Below are 18939 nucleotides of genomic sequence, written 5' to 3'. Positions count from 1 at the left end.
TTTTTTTTTCTGGGCAGGACATGAGTGAGAAACAGATTTTTTTTCATCTATGTTTCACTACTATTAGTAAACTTCATTACTCTTAGCATACTCATGTTTTTCATGGTGTCAAATTTTGAGGTGAATATAGCCCACATTATTAGTGCCATTTTAGCTCATTGTTCCTCATTATCAGACTTGGGAAGGTAGCAGAGAGTAATGCAGTGGTTTTCAAAAAATATTTCTTGAGCAAGCAGATCCATTATCTTTGAAATTACAGAACACAGAGAAGCAGAACAGCCCTGATTGCAGATGAATGGGGAAGTAGAGCCTACGCTTGCTTTTTGAAACTCTGGGTCTTCCAAGATGACAGCCTGGATACCTTTGTTTTACTGGAAAACACATGGGGTTTTGAGTTCCCTGTAACTGGGTTCAAATCTCAGCTTGCCCACTTAAAAGCTGTGGGATGGTGAGAGAGTGACTTAATCTCTCTGAGATTCAATTACTTGTGTGTAAGAGACTAACAATAGTAAATAACAGTTTTACAACTGTTGTATGGATAGAATGCTCAATAAATCTCAATTCACTCCTGCTTTTGCTTAAAATTAAACATAAAATCACTTGTCCCACAGTTTAAAACAAATGGACATAGTAGTTATCTTCAGTTATAGGCCTCCCCAAATTCAGGTTTAGGTATTTCCACTGTGTCTCAGGTGGTTTCTCCTCCCTCAGGTTATTAGTGTCAAGTTTCTTTTTGTCCCAGGGGTTCTAACTATGCCTTACTACCACCCTTATTATATCTAGTTAAGCCTAGATAAACACACACACACAAATCAGGGGTTTATTATGAAAACCCCATAATACACAGTGAATATTCCATGGTTCTTATGTTTTTCTTTTCTAGACAAAGGGAAAAATATGCAAACTTTAAGTTTCCAACAGAACTGTTGAAATTATTTTTTCATACTAACTTTTATTAGGAAGGTTATTAATATTTTTACGTTGGAGGCCATTCCTTTTTAAAAATCAAATTTGATTATATATCTTTCAGAACATGTCAGCAAATACAACTTTAGTTCCCTCAAAGTGAGACTTAAACGTTCTTTTTCTTCTGATATGGCTCTTATTGGCTTACTCTAATAGACTCAATGCTTAAAGTGATGGGTCCGAGTCACAGCTCTGCCACTAAATGAGCAAGTGACTTAACCTCTCTGAGCCTATTTTCTCTTCTGTAAAATGAAAATAATGCCAGCTTCATAGGATCATTATGACAAATTGAGGTAACATACCTAAAAGAATACTCACAGCTATAAAGGTCAATATGATGGCCATTCTTTCCTTGCACACATATCTAGTCTGGTGCTAGGAAATATAAAAGAAAAGGTTAGTGGCCTTTGCTTTTTAGGGGCTTACCAATTCCAAATATGCATGAAAGCCAAAACAAACAAAACCCTTGAACGCAATTCAAATTCAGTGTGAGGCCGGGAACTAAATACATACCTGTCTTTGACCGTGAATTGGCATCACCAGTCTCAAAAACAGTTGCCACACCAAACTTAAAAAATAACAAAACAACCTAGTCACAGAAGTGACCAACCTTGAGGTGATCTATTAACATTTTATCTATGGAACATAATCTGATTAAGAAGATAGTAATGTGACCAAGATAACCCCCTAATTAATTCTAATTTGTTCGAGGTTTTAAGGATTTTTTAGTATGCTACATACATTCTGGACAAAGGAGAATACAAAAAGTGAGAATGTGTTATACAACTCTTCCATAGCATGAATAGCTTTGATTCTCATCATCAATACTGGTTAGCTACTGTACATTAAAACTACGCCCAGGGTGAAGCCTAGAATGCTATACCATCGCATTCTTAAAGGAAATACCCTTTAGCAACATCCTAAATCCTTTGGTTCCATTTCTCTATTCACTGAAAATTTACAATAACCTCTTTGGCTCTACCTGTATTTCCACCCTCCCCTTCAAAAGGAGAACCCTATTCTCCTAAATGATGAAGACGGGTAATTTTGTCAGTTATATTTACTCTTAGCCTTTAGGCTTATAACTTGATATTTTGTGATTTGCTTAGTATGCTTAGTACTCCAGACCTTGAATGAATTGATGAAACTTCATTTTCTAACCCTGTAAAGCTAAAGATGAGCAGTTTAGCAAGATCTAATACCCCACAAGCCTCTCAGTTCAGGAAAGGGTTATTTCAGAAATCTAAAGAACAAAACAAAATCTCTTCTTTATTTTGGCAGGGGGAAACAAAAAAATACTGAGTACAGAACAGTATAACACAGGACAGCATTCTGAACTTTTTGTCTGACTAAAAATACAGACTACTTAAAAACCAGCAACAGGTATACCTACTTTTGGATGTGTTTCTGAAATGCCAAATTTTATACTACATGCAAAACCTGCAGAGCTCACTTTCTTAAGTAGAAAATGCATTGATAAAATAAGCGCTTTGGTTATTTAAATAACCATTCCAAAGATGCCTGCTTCGTAAACAGCATTTTGAAATTAACTATAAAGGGCCCAACGCAAGCATTTAAAAAATATAATTGGAAGTATGAAATGGATCTGTGTTTATAGATTGCAATTTTCGAAGATAATATTTCATTTTAATGTAATACAAGACCACAGGATTTCAACTGGAAGGACGTCCTTAGAGATCATATTGCCCAACCTGAAATTCAAATCTCGGAGTATTAGCTCGACTCCAAACCAGTCCGGACCGGAAGCCTGAATCGGGCCTACGCATCTCTTTTTAAAAGAGACAGGCGAAACACCGGATTCCCTCTACAGTTTTTGAGCGCAAAATGAGTAGATTCTCAAGATGGGTGTAGATACTTCTAAAAAATCATCTAGTTTGTCCCTCTGACAACTCTTCTGGTGTCCGGGGATCAAATATCTAGGTTTTACTTCTAACATGTTGAGAAGCCACAACCTCTCTCAGTAAGCATCCTGAAGCTTCACCGCACCTTCAGAAAATCGTTTTCTTCATTTGATTTTTGGACATTCAAGCTCCCTAGAAATCGCTCCCTTTGGTGGAGCCCTGCGGCGTTCGAAAGAGCAGCAGCCGCAAGCCCTTGGCTGCCCCAGTCCTCTCTGAGTCTCGCTGGGTGGGATTCGGCCAAGGGCGCCTTGAGGCACGTGGTGACGAGGGGACCAGGGAAGCGATCCCCGCCCTGCTAGCCCCTTAGACCAGAAGCGACCCGACCCGACCCGACCCGACCCAACCCCGAGGCAGGCCCCTTCCTGTGAAGTTAGAGACTCGACGATCCAGCAAGGATCTCGGTTCATTTAACAGGGCCCTCGCCCCCCAGTTCCTCAGAGGCCCGCCTCTCCTCAGGGGTCCTGTATACCCCGGGGGCGGCAACTGACGACGCTCAGAAGGCGAGAAACGGCTCCCTAAGCCGCTCGCTGGGTCCCTCTCTCCCCAGAATGCACCGGGGCCAGCAGGAAGGCCGCTCCGACCCCTAATTTTCCCGCGAATTCAGTTCAAAGAGGCGGCCGGGCCCGCGATCGGCAGCGCGCACGGGCCAACCAAGCCGCGCCTCCGCGAGAAGCGCCTCCGCGTGACTGACGGGGGAATCCGCGGGCCAACGGGCTGGGCGGCCGGGCGGCGCGCGCTCCCGCCGACCAATCAGAGCGCCGGGCGGGGGAAGTGGGCGGAGCGAGGCCAGGCTAGGGTGAGCGGTCTCTCGAGCGGAGCGGGGTTCTCAGGAGGAGACACTTTTTTTTTTTCCTCCCTCCTTCCCTCCTCTCCTCCTCCCTTCCCTTCCCCTCTCCTCCCCTCTCTCCTCCTTCCCCCCTCGGTCCGCCGGAGCCTGCTGGGGCGAGCGGTTGGTATTGCAGGCGCTTACTCTCCGGGGCCGCCCGGCGGGTAGCTGGCGGGGGGAGGAGGCAGGAACCGCGATGGCGCCTCAGAAGCACGGCGGTGGGGGAGGGGGCGGCTCGGGGCCCAGCGCGGGGTCCGGGGGAGGCGGTTTCGGGGGTTCGGCGGCGGTGGCGGCGGCGACGGCGTCGGGCGGCAAATCCGGTGGCGGGGGCTGTGGAGGCGGCGGCAGTTACTCGGCCTCCTCCTCCTCCTCCGCGGCGGCAGCGGCGGGGGCCGCGGTGTTACCGGTGAAGAAGCCGAAAATGGAGCACGTCCAGGCTGACCACGAGCTTTTCCTCCAGGCCTTTGAGAGTGAGTGTGTTGGAGGCTTTGAGGGCAGGAATCTCCACTCTTGCAGCGTTAGGGGGCCGGGACACTCGTGCTGGGACCCCCTTCGTCTCCTGGAGTCGGTTTGATTCGGGAGTGGAGGGCGAAATTGAGGGGGCTGTTCCGCCTTCGGGGGTTACGGCTCACGGGGGCTCGAAGTCTAGGGGCTTTGGGGGAGATAGGCTAAGGGCTCCAGGTGAGGTTCGTGCCTCCCCAAAAGGTTTACACGCGAGCTGAGGCCGTGGGGCCCCGCGTTAAGAGCAGGCTGCTTTTAGGTGAGGAGGTCACGGTTGAACTGTACAGTTGGATCTGCGGTACAGGACGAGTTCTTGCTTTCTTTCATGCCTTCCGTACTCCAGAAGTACAAGGCTGTCGGTTGTAGGTTCAGAGGAGCAAAATTAAGCCTGTGAACAGAGGAATGCAGTAAAATCGACCAAATTGTCAGTCTGAAATGCCTTCGCAAGAACTTGGTACTGCACATTAACAGGGCACCTTTTGATGCTCTAAACCTTTCAAATCTTTCCACCCATTTAAGGGGGACGTAAAGTGAGACAGGTAGTGCTTAAGCAACTCACTTCTCTAGACACGCTTTCGGAATTCTGCCCGTTGTGTTTGTCTTCATTTCAGAACATTTTCTGATGTCAATTTCTGTTTTTAAGGTCTGTTTCGAGGGCAGAGCTACGACTTAATTTAGGAAGGGGGCAAGGTGTCTGGAAACAAACAATAGAATTTGTAAGAAACAGCATGACTATGAGTAACCTGCCCTGTTCTTTAATGAATATTACGTCCTGGTTGTTTTCTCTCTGCTTTGGTGTGGATGTTGTATCTGGATGATATTTAACAGCTAGATGTCTTACAGATACTTGAATAAACTCAACTCTACCACTCAATGTCTTTATTTACAATTTTCCGTGGCATATGTTAAGGGCATGGTATCAGCTGTGCTTGGAAAGATGTATTACATTGTTTAATACCCTTCTTTCATTCTCTCTCATTAGTGCTTCATGAAATTCTAATTGAAATTTAATACAAGGAATTTCAGTTTTTACTGAAATGAGTATTGAACCTGCTTGAGAGAGATTTACATTATTCTCGCATTTCCTTAATACAGTTTCAGAAATCTGTAGAGGCTTTCAATTGGAAATATTAAAGCACAGTGATGACAATAAACATACATGTTTGTACTCTTTCTAAAACATCTCATCTCCTTTTAGTTTATTTGAGACTAAAACTTAGCTAACTAAAGATTGAGTGGAAATTTTAAAAAATTCTCTCTAAACATTATGAGGAGAGAAATCCTCGAAGAGTTTTATCTATCTTGCTTTCTGATGAGTCTGCTTTGTAGAGATGAACTGTCATTAAGAGTTAGATTTGGAAAAAAAAAAAGATTTGGTCACAGAACAACTTGATTCTTCTCTAATATTGATCTTAGTTTCTGAGACGTGTATATGCTTTGATGTATTTACTAATAGTCATTTTTATACTGCTTTATTTAAAGAAATATATTACTAACATGTCATTAATGTAACTGGTATTATGGTATTTGTGTATAAAAATATTTTCTATCTATAACCTACGTCCTTTGTAACACATTTACGTAAACAGAATTAAAAACATTCTGGGAATCTATTACTTTAAAAATGTGTTAGGATAGTATTTACATACTGAGGTAATATTTACTTGAGCAAAATAGAAACTTCAACTATAGCTAGAAATAAATTCAATGAAAATTTTAGCTGATCTGTGTTTTAGATTTCAGGACTAATTTTGCTCATATCTGTATTGGGACATCTATCTGGGTAACAGTTGTATTCTGTTTAAGTTGACTACTGGACAGACTTTTGAAAAGACCAATTAAAAAGTGAACATTTCATTTTTGTTATTGGCATCAATATGGAGTTCTTTTACGGAATCCAACTATCTCATTTTAGCTACTTTTTAGAAAGAGATGGGTTATTAATAGTTTATATTAACTAAGTTAAATGAATATAACTACTTCTCTGCAGTTCTGCATACAAACTCGTTTAAAAATAGCTGCCTTAGATATGCAAGGCTTAAAAACAAGATTATAGAGTACCTTAAATTTAAAATAAATGTAGATGAATTTTGTGAATGTGTGTTGTAGACTGAATGTCATTTAATGTAATTGTGCATACTAATTTTCTTGATGTAAATATTCAGTACATGATTTTCATATAGGTGATTAGTTTATATTGGTTATAACATGGCCTGGGTTGGTATTTTCTTAACAACTTAAGTAATGAGTGAATTTAGATAACATTTGGATTTTGTTTCTGTTACCTAGAACCAACGCAGATCTATAGATTTCTTCGAACACGAAATCTTATAGCGGTAAGTAATCAACAAAATTCATCAGCATTATTTTTTTCCTAGAATTTCATCTATTTAATTTGAATATTTTAACTTTTTTTATAGCCAATATTTTTGCATAGAACTCTTACTTACATGTCTCATCGAAACTCCAGAACAAACATCAAAAGGTACATTTTATGAATCTTATTTCAAGTTGATCAAACCATGTTAAAATTTTGTTTTAAAGTATGATCTCTAATGAAAGGTTAAATATGAAAACTGAGGTGAAAGAGTAATTGAATTGATTGCAAAGCAACTTTTTAAGTACCACTTTTGTAAATCCCAGTTGATTGCCAGTTTATTCCTGATAGAAATGATTTAGTAGTGAAGTAAATGAAGTGATTTTACTGACTGATGTTTTTGCTCTGTGCTAATAGTTTTTTTCAAGTTTGGTTGGAGTTGATTTAAATATTTACTAAATTAGGGCTCATGGGAACTTATCTTTGATACATAAGTTTACCAGTTAATGTCTGAGTATTTCTTTTATGTTCTAACAATAAAGAAATCTCATTTTATATTTTTGGTGGTTGTTTTATTAAAAGGGAAATACTTCTGAAGTCAGTAGGAGGAATGTCTTTAAAAACTTCTTAATCTTAATTACTTAGTCTTAAAGTGGAATCTAGAGGTGTCAGAGAACTTATTTTTACTTTTAACATTTAACCGTATATAATTATGGAATGCTAGTTTCTTGTTCTGTGCCCATGATTATTTATTGAGCATATCAAGTGAACAAAACTTTAAAGGAGAGAACCTTTACTAAGCATTTGGTATTGTTATAGTCTTGACTTAGGAAAACCATTAAGCTTTTCAGTAAACTTTGAAACTAAACTCCTTTGGAGACTCCTGCTGGTTACTAAGTAAGTATCAATGTTTTTTATGGTAAGACATAGTTCAGTTTTGTAGATCTATCTAGATGTATTTTGAAGGATTGAAATGTTAAAACCATTTGTCTTTTGATAATCCCTCTGGATCCAGAGAGAGATCATGCACACGCGATTGTGCGCACGCCTGCACATGTATTTAACTAGTGAAAACTGTCAGATTTGTAAATAACTAGAAAGAAAGCGATAGACTAGGCAGCAGAATTAAATATGTCAATTCTTTACCTGTCTACTCCATGCCAGGGTTCAGGAAACTTTTTATGTAAAGGACCAGATGGTAAATACTTTAGGCTTTGTGGTCCGGTAAACAGAATTGAGGATGTTAGGTAGTATATAGGTATTATACAAAAAAGAAAAACATATGTCAACGAATTTTTGATGAAATTCAAAATATAATGATTGAGTGCAGTGTATTTTTTTTTTTTTTTGGCCACATGGCCAGCAGGATCATAGTTCCCTCACCAGGGATTAAACCTAGGCTTCGGTGGTGAAAGCACTAAGCCCTAACCACTGGACCACCAAGGAATTCCCTACTGCAGTGTTTTATAATACATGCCTACTAGTAAGAAATGTGGAATTCTTTTATTTTTGCAAAGTGGAGTGAGGGGATAGTATTTAACATAATTGGGATTTAGAGTTCTCTGTTACCAAATCACTTGGAAATGTTTATCTGTAAAAAGCATTCTGGCTTATAGGCTGTGCAAAAACAGACAGTAGGCTGGATTTGGCCAGTGGTCCATAATCTGCAGACCCTTGATTTACTCTATAAAAGTAGGAGGATTTTATTAAGTAGTAAATTTTTCTTTCAATATTTTTAATATGGAAATGAGATCATCTAGAGGATTTTCCTGGCCATCCAGTGGCTTAGACTTTGCAATTGCACTGCAGGGGGCATGGGTTCTATCCTTGATCAGGAAACTAAGATCTTGGATGCTGCCATGTGGCCCCCCCCCAAAAAAAAAATTACTGCAGTTATCATCTAGAATGCTATATGATTTTAAAGTGATAAAGTTCTTTAAAAGTAAATTTGGGTTAATCTATAAGTGGATTAAAGAATACATCATAATTGTTTATTAGACTGTCTGTGGGATTCATTTCTCTTGTCCTCTAATGAGTGGAAGCCATTTTAAAAATTTGGTAGTAGAAGTGAATTTTCTTGATTTAGTATCCCGTAGGTAAAAAATTGTCTTTTGGGACAGATTCTAAGCAGTTTGCCAGCCAAGAGACATACACATTCCATTTAGTCTATTTTCCATGTAAAAATGCGTTAGGAATCACTTTATTCTTTTGTTGCATGCTTGGCCTGTATAAGACACTGACTCATTTTTAACACTTATACTACAACTTAATATCTTCAAATGAGTGCTGTCTTTTTCAAAGTAGTTAGTGAATTTGGAAGGTGACAAATTTAGCCCAGTGATTGTGGTCTTTGTTCACAGTGTTCTTGAAACTGCTTTTACAAAATTGCTTTTAGTACTATCCCTTTACTCACCATGTTTTGGGAACTCCTTTTGTACCATTACAACAACATAATATTCATTGTTGGAATATACTTATCACTCCTTTTGACATGCAGGTGTAAGAGTAAATCTAGTATATTTGTAAGTCTTTTACTTTCGTTGCACTTCATAGAGGTATTCAGATTTTATAGGCTGCCACTACCCTGGCACAGTGGAAACACTGGTGAGGAGAGAAGGGTGTCTTATTGAGCCCATTTTACTAGGTTTCATGCAAGCTGCTTCTGAATCCTCCCTCCAAAATTTCCTGAAATTTCTTGAATTTTAATAATATTCTCCATTTTAATGACCTTTTGATAACTATATCCCTTGTTAAATCTGAGCTAGAGTAGCAGCACCTTTCTAAAAAACAGAAATACTTGGTGTTGGGAGGTGAGGCTGCTTTTCTGTAGTTGCCTATATGGTTTGTTTTGTTTATCCTAAGGAATGCTGGGTTGCTTGTATGATCTAACCTATTTCAAATGGTTGTTAATAGTCAGTTCTCCTATGTACAGTCTCCATAAAGTTGGAAGAGATGAACCTTGTGACCCACAGTCTTAACTTTTCTTCCCACAGACAAGGTTTCTTCTTAATCGTTACACAAAGATAAACATTTTATTCTTAAAAGTTTTCAGAAACTTTACAACCTCCTTAGTAGTACATTTCAGTATTTATACTGAAAAGTTCTTTGTAACTAGCCTAAAAGAATCATAGGTTTTTCTTCTTTCTTCTCTCTTATCTATGGAGATTGAAAATGTATTGCCATCCTTCTTAAAGAACTTCTTCCTATACTTTATCAGATGAAACTTTAATATTGAGGTTTTCAGTAACTCTAAAGGTAAAGAGAGAAGCTTTTTTAAAAAAGACCTTTTGTTAATGGAGGCTATTTATTCATCTGAAATATAGATTATATCAATTCTATTCTTCCTATCAGTGTTTTGCTATGATATATTTGCATCACCATTTCTCTGCTGATATTTTATTATAGGGTACAATAGCCGTTTTTGAGGAAGGAGCATATTAGTAATTTCTAGTATCTGAATTCAAGCTTTACAAACTAATTTATGTGGAATGCATGAACCTTTTTGAGTTCTAAATTTGAAGGGAGTATAAGAAATACTTGTTTTCCATTAACATATATGAGTCTAGTTTTTTAGCCTCTAAAAAATGTAAATAGTAGATTACCTTAAGAAGATGAGGCTTATTTTAGAATCCATTCATTCTTAAATTGCTTACTGAGGGCGTGGTTATTCTTAATTTAAGTTTCTATTTTGTGGAAAACTACTTTTTTCTCTTAAACTTATTAAGTGAAAAAGCTGATGATTTTGTTATGATTTGATGGTATGTCCTTTAAACTTCAAAGTTTTTTTCATGATGGTGACAACCATCTCTTTACAATGACATATTTAACTTTAGCCATTGCTGCTCATCTTTGAGGGTGTTTTACTATACTTCATATGTTTTATGGAATATCCATATTTGTCAGGTTACTTAATAGAAATATGAATGTTTCAAAATATACATAATTTGCATTTGTTTGGCTCAGTCCGACAGATGCTTGGCACCTACCAAGATTAAGGCAACATGCCAAGCACCATGTGGCTTTCCTTGAAGAAGACGAATCTCTGCCCTTTAGGAACTTATAATCTAATAGAAATAAAATATTTATTCAAGTTTCACATTTAGGAGACTAAATGTCAAAATAAGTATACACCAAGTTCCATAGGTAGGGAGAAATCCCTCTAGTTTTGGATTAATTACCCAAGGTTTCATAGAAAAGTTAGCCTTTGAAATGGGACTTGAAGGCTTGTTTGCTGTATTATTATATACACTGTCTCAATAGTATTCATTGTTATGGCTAACCATCCATAATTTATCTTATTAAAAATAAAAATCACATACCCAGTTTGCCTATTATAGTGACAATAAAGTATAATCTGTTTGTTTTTCCCAGTTGAGAAGTGATTATTTTGTTTATCTGTTTCTTCCAGGAAAACATTTAAAGTTGATGATATGTTATCAAAAGTAGAGAAAATGAAAGGAGAGCAAGAATCTCATAGGTAAGATAACCTATCAGTTTACATTAAGTGACAAATTTGAGGAAAAAAGAAAAAGTACAGTGATCATTTTCATTTTGATCACCTCAATATTGTAAGGAGTTAGAGCGAACTTTAGAAGTCATCTGATCCAAACTCATACACAAATCAGGGATTACTTCTGTAGCCTCCCTGGCAGAGACTCCCTTCTTAAGCCTTATCTTGAATATCTCCAGTGCTGGAAACTCACTGTTTTCTAAGGCAGTTCTATTCATTATTATTTTTCTCTACTACAATTTCTTGCATTTTGAATCAAAGTTTCTGTAACTTTTGCAGTTAGTGTTAATCCTGCTACCTCATCTGAAGAAAGATGGAGGCTCATGTTTATGGTATACTCAGCTGTACTTGAGGTGCTGTGCCAAGTGCTTCACACGATCACATCTTTACTAAGGAATCATCTACAGTTCTGAGAGAGGCACTTTTTTTCCTTTTTTCATCCTTCCTCTTATTGACGTCCTTCAGACAAAATATTCTTAACTGTCATTTATATTTGAAATGTATTTATCACATGATAGTTTCAGAAACCTGGCCTTTTGGACAGAACCTTAATGTGTATTTTCAAATACGATTCCCAGAATTAATCCCTAAATGTTCCCAGTAGCTTAATATCTCCCTAGGCTAGACAGATGCTTCCAATCCTAGACGGTAGGTATCTACTTACTCTTTGATAAGTAAAGAAAGTTGAGTATTATTCTAAAGAGAAACAGGGACTTGGGTGGTATTTGTTTATTCATTGACTACTTTTAGGGGAGAATGTAGAACTAAAAATACTAGATTTTTTAAAAAATGGAATTGAGAAAACTGCCACATGGATTTTTCGTTTTCTCTTGAAGTTTTAAATCATACCTTACCAATTTAGATAGGATGTACGTTAATTCAATGATGTTTTATTTATAGTATCTCGTTTTTGTGACTAAGAGATGTCATTTTTGTAATTGCTTTTAAGTTCGTCTTTTCGGTTCGGTTATTATTTGAATTTTTTTTTAATCTCATTTAAAAAATGTTTGCAGTCTTGTAGGACTGAAGCGTAACTTATATTTTCCTATCTAGGCAGTCTTGATTTGTAAATAAACTTTGATGGTTCATTCTAGAAGCTGAGATCCCAAATCTTTACCTAATTGATTACTGCCCAAGAAATACCTTGTAGTATTGGTTTATATAGACTGAAAATATGCTCAGTGCATGCACCCTCTGTTCTTTGCTTGAATTTCTATTCCAAATCCTATCTGTTCACCTGCCCTGGAAAGATCTTTTGGGACCCTCTGGGCCTTTTGTAGTTAAAGTATGAAGCTGTAGTCAGAGCCTGACCATACATCCTCTCTTCTTTTCTCCTAAACACCTTAATAGTTTGCCCTCAGGTCTTCTGAGGCTTGTGTGAGAAGGAAGAGTGAAAACAAAAAGAAGAAAACTTGAACATTTCTTCATCTCCCCCATCAAGGTTCTACCTTCATCACTGCTAAACGTGACTACCATCTCATTGTGACCTTGGCTTTGATAAATATTACAGAACTTCTCTTAGAGTGTGTGTTGTGACGAAGATAGATTATTATACTGGTACTCACCAAATAATTATATTCCTTTTGACCCAATGAGTTTAACAACTCTGCCAGTACTGTAACGGGTATTGTTGACCAACTCACAGAAACTTCAGAGAGTTGCATAGAATTCCTGCTTGTAATTTTGAAAATAGTCTAGGATCTAACTGGGACCAGTGAGTTGGTCATTTCAGCTCCCCAAGATCTTTTTAAACAGACCTATCAGTGTTGGAGCTGACCATGCTTGCTTAATACTCAGCAAGGCTCTTCAGGCCCATGAGGTATTGAATTACTGTACTCGATGTTCCACCCCCACCCCCCACGCCACACATACACTCCATCTTTATGAATGTCTCATTGTTGCTCCCAGAGTCACTAAAATTAACTGAGAAATTGGTTCATTTTAAGTTTACCCGCAAGGCCCTATGTTACTAAATTCCTTCAATGTATTTTGCATCTCGAATTAGGCATAATCCTGCCATTCTACTAAACTTTATTATCACATAGGATTCTAAGTTCCCTAGACAGCAGTATATAATGTCAGCACTATAAAACCTTGCTTGCAAGATCTATTGTCAAAGTCTCTTACGGGAGAACAAGGTAAATCTTTGTTGTTCCATGAAATTAATTAGTAGACATTAAAATCTTAAATCATTTACAAATAAAGTATCTCCCATCTATATTTTTATTCTGTACTATCTTAAACATAAAGCTCTTACTCAGTTTAATTGGATCCTGGATTTGTTCAGTAGCTATAGTTTGGATAGATTCCATTGGAACTCATGTTCTTTCAGTACTTCAACAATCTTAATGTCTCCACTCTCAAACCCAATGCATTTCATTCCGCAAAGTTCCAGGAGACTGTTGAGATACCCCAGATACTGTAGTACTACAGCCCAAAGGTTAGAACAGTCACATCCCTGATCTATTTATCACAGTTGTAGAGACTTAAAAAGAAAACCAAATTCCTGGCATTATCTGTGCAAAGTGAAGTTGGTGTTGAAGGATCTTGGTTTTTTGTACTTTAACTCTACAGTTATCTTACTTGTCACAGATAATGGCAGAAATTTATTAGAGGAGAAGCTGATAGAATAAAAGAAACATGGGACATTTCATGGTTTTCACTTCTTTAAGGTATCAGTCAATTTGTGACAGTAGATCAGGGTTGCATTTGTAACCTTAAAACTCAATAGTAATACCCACCAACTATGAAGATTATTTCTTTTGTTGTACCATGGCTTTTGCAAACTCCATAGCAATTAGCAAATTTTAGAAATTCATAGTGGTCACATCTCTAGTATCTATTTTTTCCTAATCTTTTCTTGCTCTTCTGGTGTGGTTATGTATATTTAAAATGTCTTTCTTTTTAGAATTTGTGATATAATACTTTGTTCTGTCCTCTCCATCTCTTGTTTCTGACTTGCCGGTATATTGTGGATTTTGAATTTTGAGTTTTGACCAAGCACTACGATTCATTGGTATAAATCTCTGATCTTTCTGTAGTAGTCTGTTTTAGCAGGATCCCAGGGAGTCTCTTGGGCTATTAATCCTACCAGTTTGGGAATTCTCTAGTCACAACTCCTGACTTCTAAGTGCATCTCCACTGACTGAAAGGTAGCATGAAAAGATTTCCAAATTGGAATTGCTTCCAGAAATACTTCCTGTGGTCAAATTAGAAGCATTTCCACTTAATCATTTTCCATTCCTGGTCCTGTTAGTAGCTGGAGAAATTCCTTCCAAAGATAACTGAAGGAGAACATCTACTAGGTATATTTCCAAGCCTATGTTTTTAGTAGGTTGAAAAGGTGCCTTCCATCACTTTATGTTGTTGTTATTACAGCCTAAACTTTTGAGTTAATAATCTTCCTTTTCTTATCATCTTTTTGTACTGTAACAAAATTTGGATCTATTTTTTTCTGGGGTTCCCATTTCCTTCATGTACTATGTCCCAGACACTTTACTAAGACCTAGTAGATATAATGGTAAGCGAAACAGATGAAGACCTGCCTTTCTGGAGTTTATCAGCATTTAGGGAAAAAGGCATAATCGTATAATAAATATAAGTGCTGTGAAGTAAAAGTAGACACATAGGGAAACTATGGCTGTATGAGGCAGGAGAACCAGCTCTTGTTTGAGAGTCTAATTTGGGAATAGAAATGTTCAATGAGAGCTTCCCTGAAGGAAGAAGCTGAGATTTCAAACATGAATATAGGAGTAGAATGAAGATAGAGGGTGAGCAGGTAGGTGACTCTAGATAAAGGGAATGTAACATCATTTGAGGGCAGTGTAGCTGACGAGAGAGATAACATTTGATGAGACTAGAGCAGATGGCCATGACCAGATAATGCAGGACCTTGTAGGCTATTTAAGGTTGTTGGTCGTTATGCTAAGAAAGCTATAAATTATTTTAAATAGATGTATTGCATTAATGGTGTTACTCTAGCCACCTCTTTTGTAGGTTTAGCTGCATTTTTAAAACTTCAAGCTGCTTCTTAAGTTGATTATGTCTTTTTCCACCATAATAGGGTCTGATGTCTTCCTCCCCTTTCTCTCTTTTTTTAACAATTCTGTCTTGATTATAAGTTTTGAAGTTGTTTACATATCAACATCTTTTCAGACTTAAGTTTTAATTGTTCCTTTTTTAGAATCTGGGCCGTGAATTTCTTTGTACCTATGTACTTCTGAAGGTGCCTTATCATTCACCACTAATCATATATGATTCTTAAAATCTAGGTATTTGAAAACAGATTTTTTTCCCCCAAAACAATCATATCTTTATTGACTTTTTTTCTGAATACAGCGGCTTTTTACTTAAGTCTTAAGGAAAATAAACATCTTTTAAAAACAGCTTGATACACACAGTTTACAGTGTGAAGCAATATACTAATAAGAAATGCTAGTCATCTTAATGTTTACATCATAACATTAAATGTAACTTAGCTTATCATCACACTTGACCTGTTTTGAGGTCGTATAGCCATGAGTCTAGAAATGAAGTCTTAAACCTGCCACTGTCAGATTAATGTGTAGAAATTTGAGGCGCTAATCTTGGTTTCTTTCCTGCATAAAAATGTTGATCCTTCTGTGGGATCTGTCTACTCCTAAAATTTGAGTTTCCTACATGAATCTCATCTCAAAATATTCATCTCTTATAAATTTAAATTTACTTAACCTTATTCTGCAGACTGCTTTACAATGTCAGATACTTGTCAATTACTTGTGCTTAAAATCTTATCCCCAAATTTCACATTCCTCCTCTAGTTTCCTGTTGCCATATTGCTTTCTTCCTAAGAAGATAAAAATAGGAAACACATCAAGAAGATGAACCAAATCCTTATCTGATACTTTATTCTGATCATCTAAGCTGGATTCTGTGCTGCCTAAGACCAGATAGGCTTGACCAGGCCTACATGTTTCTTTCTTCCCTTCCTCTGATCCAGCTTAACCAATTAAGATGTAGACACATTAGCCACAAGAGAGGGAAAAGGGTAAATTAGAAAGGGAGAGAAAACTGTCCTCTTTCCTTGGACTAAACCACCGGTGAAAGGGATCAACTTGGCCTCATTGTTTCATTGTATTCAAGGCACATATCAGAGTGTTTACTTTTAGGAGAGTGTTTTCCCCTAGGGGAAATTATGCATAGCAAATCACATTCCCAAATTTGTTTTTTAAACTGGTTAATTGAAATTTGGAATTCCTTTTCTCAAACAATGTTATATGGTGGCTGAATGGATCTGCCATCTCATTTAATTTGTAATGTACCATTTAAAACCGTGCCTCAAACCATCCTGTGGTGACCTTTTTGTTAGTTTTTAATTTCCAATCTTTTGTAGATGGATACTTTTTGTAAAATATATTGATCACATACTTTGATGTCATGGCAATGCTAAATTTCTATAAAAATGGTTAAAGTCTAATTCTCAATATCTTGCCATGTGGCATGGTAAGTTTCTCCAGTGATCTCAGTGGGTAGACCAGGTTTTGAATAACACTAATATAAAGTGTTTTCTCCGAGAAGGCAATGGCACCCCACTCCAGCACTCTTGCCTGGAAAATCCCATGAACGGAGGAGCCTGGTAGGCTGCAGTCCATGGGGTCGCAAAGAGTCGGACACGACTGAGGGACTTGACTTTCACTTTTCACTTTCATGCATTGGAGAAGGAAATGGCAACCCACTCCAGTGTTCTTGCCTGGAGAATCCCAGGGATGGAGGAGCCTGGTGGGCTGCCGTCTGTGGGGTTGCACAGAGTCAGACATGACTGAAGCGACTTAGCAGCAGCAGCAAAGTGTTTTCTGGGTAGATCAATGCAAGGTGTTTTTGTTGTTTCACAGTTGGAACCTAGGATCGAATTTCCTATAAAAACAATGTAAATAATTTTAGAAGTACCACAATATAATGGGTCCTGATCCCTGACCTTTTAAAAATCTTTCCTTTTGAAAATCATTTGTTGAGTGCCTTTCTGTAAGACGTTGATAGATACAAAGGACACTGATATGTTAAAAGAGAACGCGTGTGAAAAAATTGTGACAAAAAATGGTAAATACAAGTGCTTATCAAAGAAATTAAGCTCTGGGATGATTGGGGATGGGGTCTTTGTAGAAGGGGAAGCAAGTATTTTGATGGATTCTTTAGTCTTTCATCCATGCCTCCCAATCTTCGTTTTATAGATACCAGGTCATAGCTAATAACTGGAGCCAGAATTCAAACTTGAATTTGCCTCTATTTTATCATTCTATTCTACTTTCTTATATGAGGCTTTAGTAGGGCTAAAGAGAAATAGGAACCATGTCACAGACAGCACTTAGACAAAAGTTTTGGCAGTTGGGGACCCATTAGGAAATTGGAGAAAGAAATGATTCATTTAAAATGATGTTTTAAGAAAAATTAACCTGGCCTTTAGTATGTATGTTTAACTGAAGCAACTAAGAATAGGATAGGCTGGTTGTGACTAACGAATTATCTTACAACATGTGGAAACTGTGGAATATTTCTCTCAGTTTCTCAGTTTTTATTTTGGAGTTTCACCCGTTCTGCATTATAAGGTTTCGTGTACGGAACAGTTTTTTATAGAAAAACGCTAGTTATCTTTTAGTAAAATGGCTTGTAGAGTTTATACATGGTGTATATACTTTTAAAAAATCAAGTTGGTATATAATTAACATTCAGTATAATACACTCACCTTAAGTGTATATTTTGAGTTTTGACAAATGTATGCATTTGTTTAACTGTAACCACAATTACGATATAGAACATTTTCATCACCTTGGAAAAAGTCCTTTGAGCTCATTTACATACAGTTGATCCTCTTAATGTAATTTTTAAAAAATTTTTCAATACTTTAGTTACAGTTACTAATTTTTCCTTTGTGTTTATGCTTTCTTTTTTTTGTGTGTGTGTTTATGCTTTCTAACTCTGCTTGAACCCTTATACTTCATAGTCATTTTGTTAGTCTGTTGATATCCTAGCTTACTTTTCTTAGTACCGTTCTAGAAATGCCCTTCAGGACTCCCACCCTGTATTTTTTTAGCATACACTTTCATGGATTATCTCACTAGAAAATAGAGGCATCCTCACATCTTCTTTTGAAATATCTCACTTAACCTCCTATTGCGCTAATACTTGGAGTCCTGGGCACAGTTACAGAACTAACCTGTTAGTAATATGGCCTCATTTCTGACCATAGCTCGTTCCTCAACGCTCTCTTGCCTCAAAGTCTTTATATAACTGTTCCCCTCTGGTTATATGAATGCATAGATTGTCACCATCATTTTTTAAAAAAAAAAGGTACCCTTTATTGAACCACATTGTGCTTTTACTATTTTACTTTGATTCTTTACACTAGTAAATTTCTTGAGTAAGGGTTCAGTACTGCTTCCCTTTTTCCAACATCTGTTCTCTATAGCCCTCTATAATCTGGTGTCTGTATCACATGACAGAAACTGTTCTGGAAAGTTATGAATGGCTCCCGATTTAAAGATAGATTGCTCTTTGCCAGTTTAAAGCTACTACAAAAGCCTGTTGATGTTTTCATTTATCCCAACTTAATAGTTTTTCCATTGTAGTAAATAGTTTTCAAAACAAAGGCTCATTATAGTTTATGCTTCCTTTTCATTGCTTATAAAACTAAAAGTGAAAATGACATGTTGAATAGTAACAAATCGATAGCATATTTGTGATTGTGTATTTCATCCCTCATTAAAGTAGAAAGTGATGGTTCTGCATCATTTGTTAAGGAGGTTGAAATTCTGTAGCTTGAAAATACACTTGAGTATTGAGTAGCATGGATTCAGCTATTGTTTAGAGGGATGGGAAGGGAAATCTGTCCCTGTTTTACAGGTAGAACACTAAAGCACTATA

The 18939-nt window shown here is 37.3% G+C and overlaps 1 protein-coding gene across 4 annotated transcripts in view; it reads left to right on the top strand.

Moving 5' to 3' along the window:
• Positions 1 to 3645: 3645 nt before the first annotated feature.
• The window catches only part of SUZ12 (SUZ12, polycomb repressive complex 2 subunit), a 39399-nt gene continuing 24105 nt past the window's right edge, over positions 3646 to 18939 (top strand). Inside the window, exons 1-5 of one of the 4 annotated variants that reach the window (XM_027519077.1) lie at positions 3649 to 3837; positions 4098 to 4184; positions 6505 to 6551; positions 6636 to 6700; positions 10941 to 11009. In XM_027519077.1, the coding sequence (XP_027374878.1) occupies positions 4136 to 4184; positions 6505 to 6551; positions 6636 to 6700; positions 10941 to 11009 (230 nt within the window). In that variant the 5' untranslated portion in view covers positions 3649 to 3837; positions 4098 to 4135. Of the gene's footprint in view, positions 4185 to 6504; positions 6552 to 6635; positions 6701 to 10940; positions 11010 to 18939 lie in introns of all 4 variants that reach the window. The other 3 variants (XM_027519075.1, XM_027519076.1, XM_027519078.1) reach the window with 3 other exon arrangements.

The sequence above is a fragment of the Bos indicus x Bos taurus genome, chromosome 19, assembly GCF_003369695.1.
Source record: "Bos indicus x Bos taurus breed Angus x Brahman F1 hybrid chromosome 19, Bos_hybrid_MaternalHap_v2.0, whole genome shotgun sequence".
NCBI classification, from domain to species: Eukaryota; Metazoa; Chordata; class Mammalia; order Artiodactyla; family Bovidae; genus Bos; species Bos indicus x Bos taurus.
This window is presented reverse-complemented; position numbering and strand designations above follow the sequence as displayed.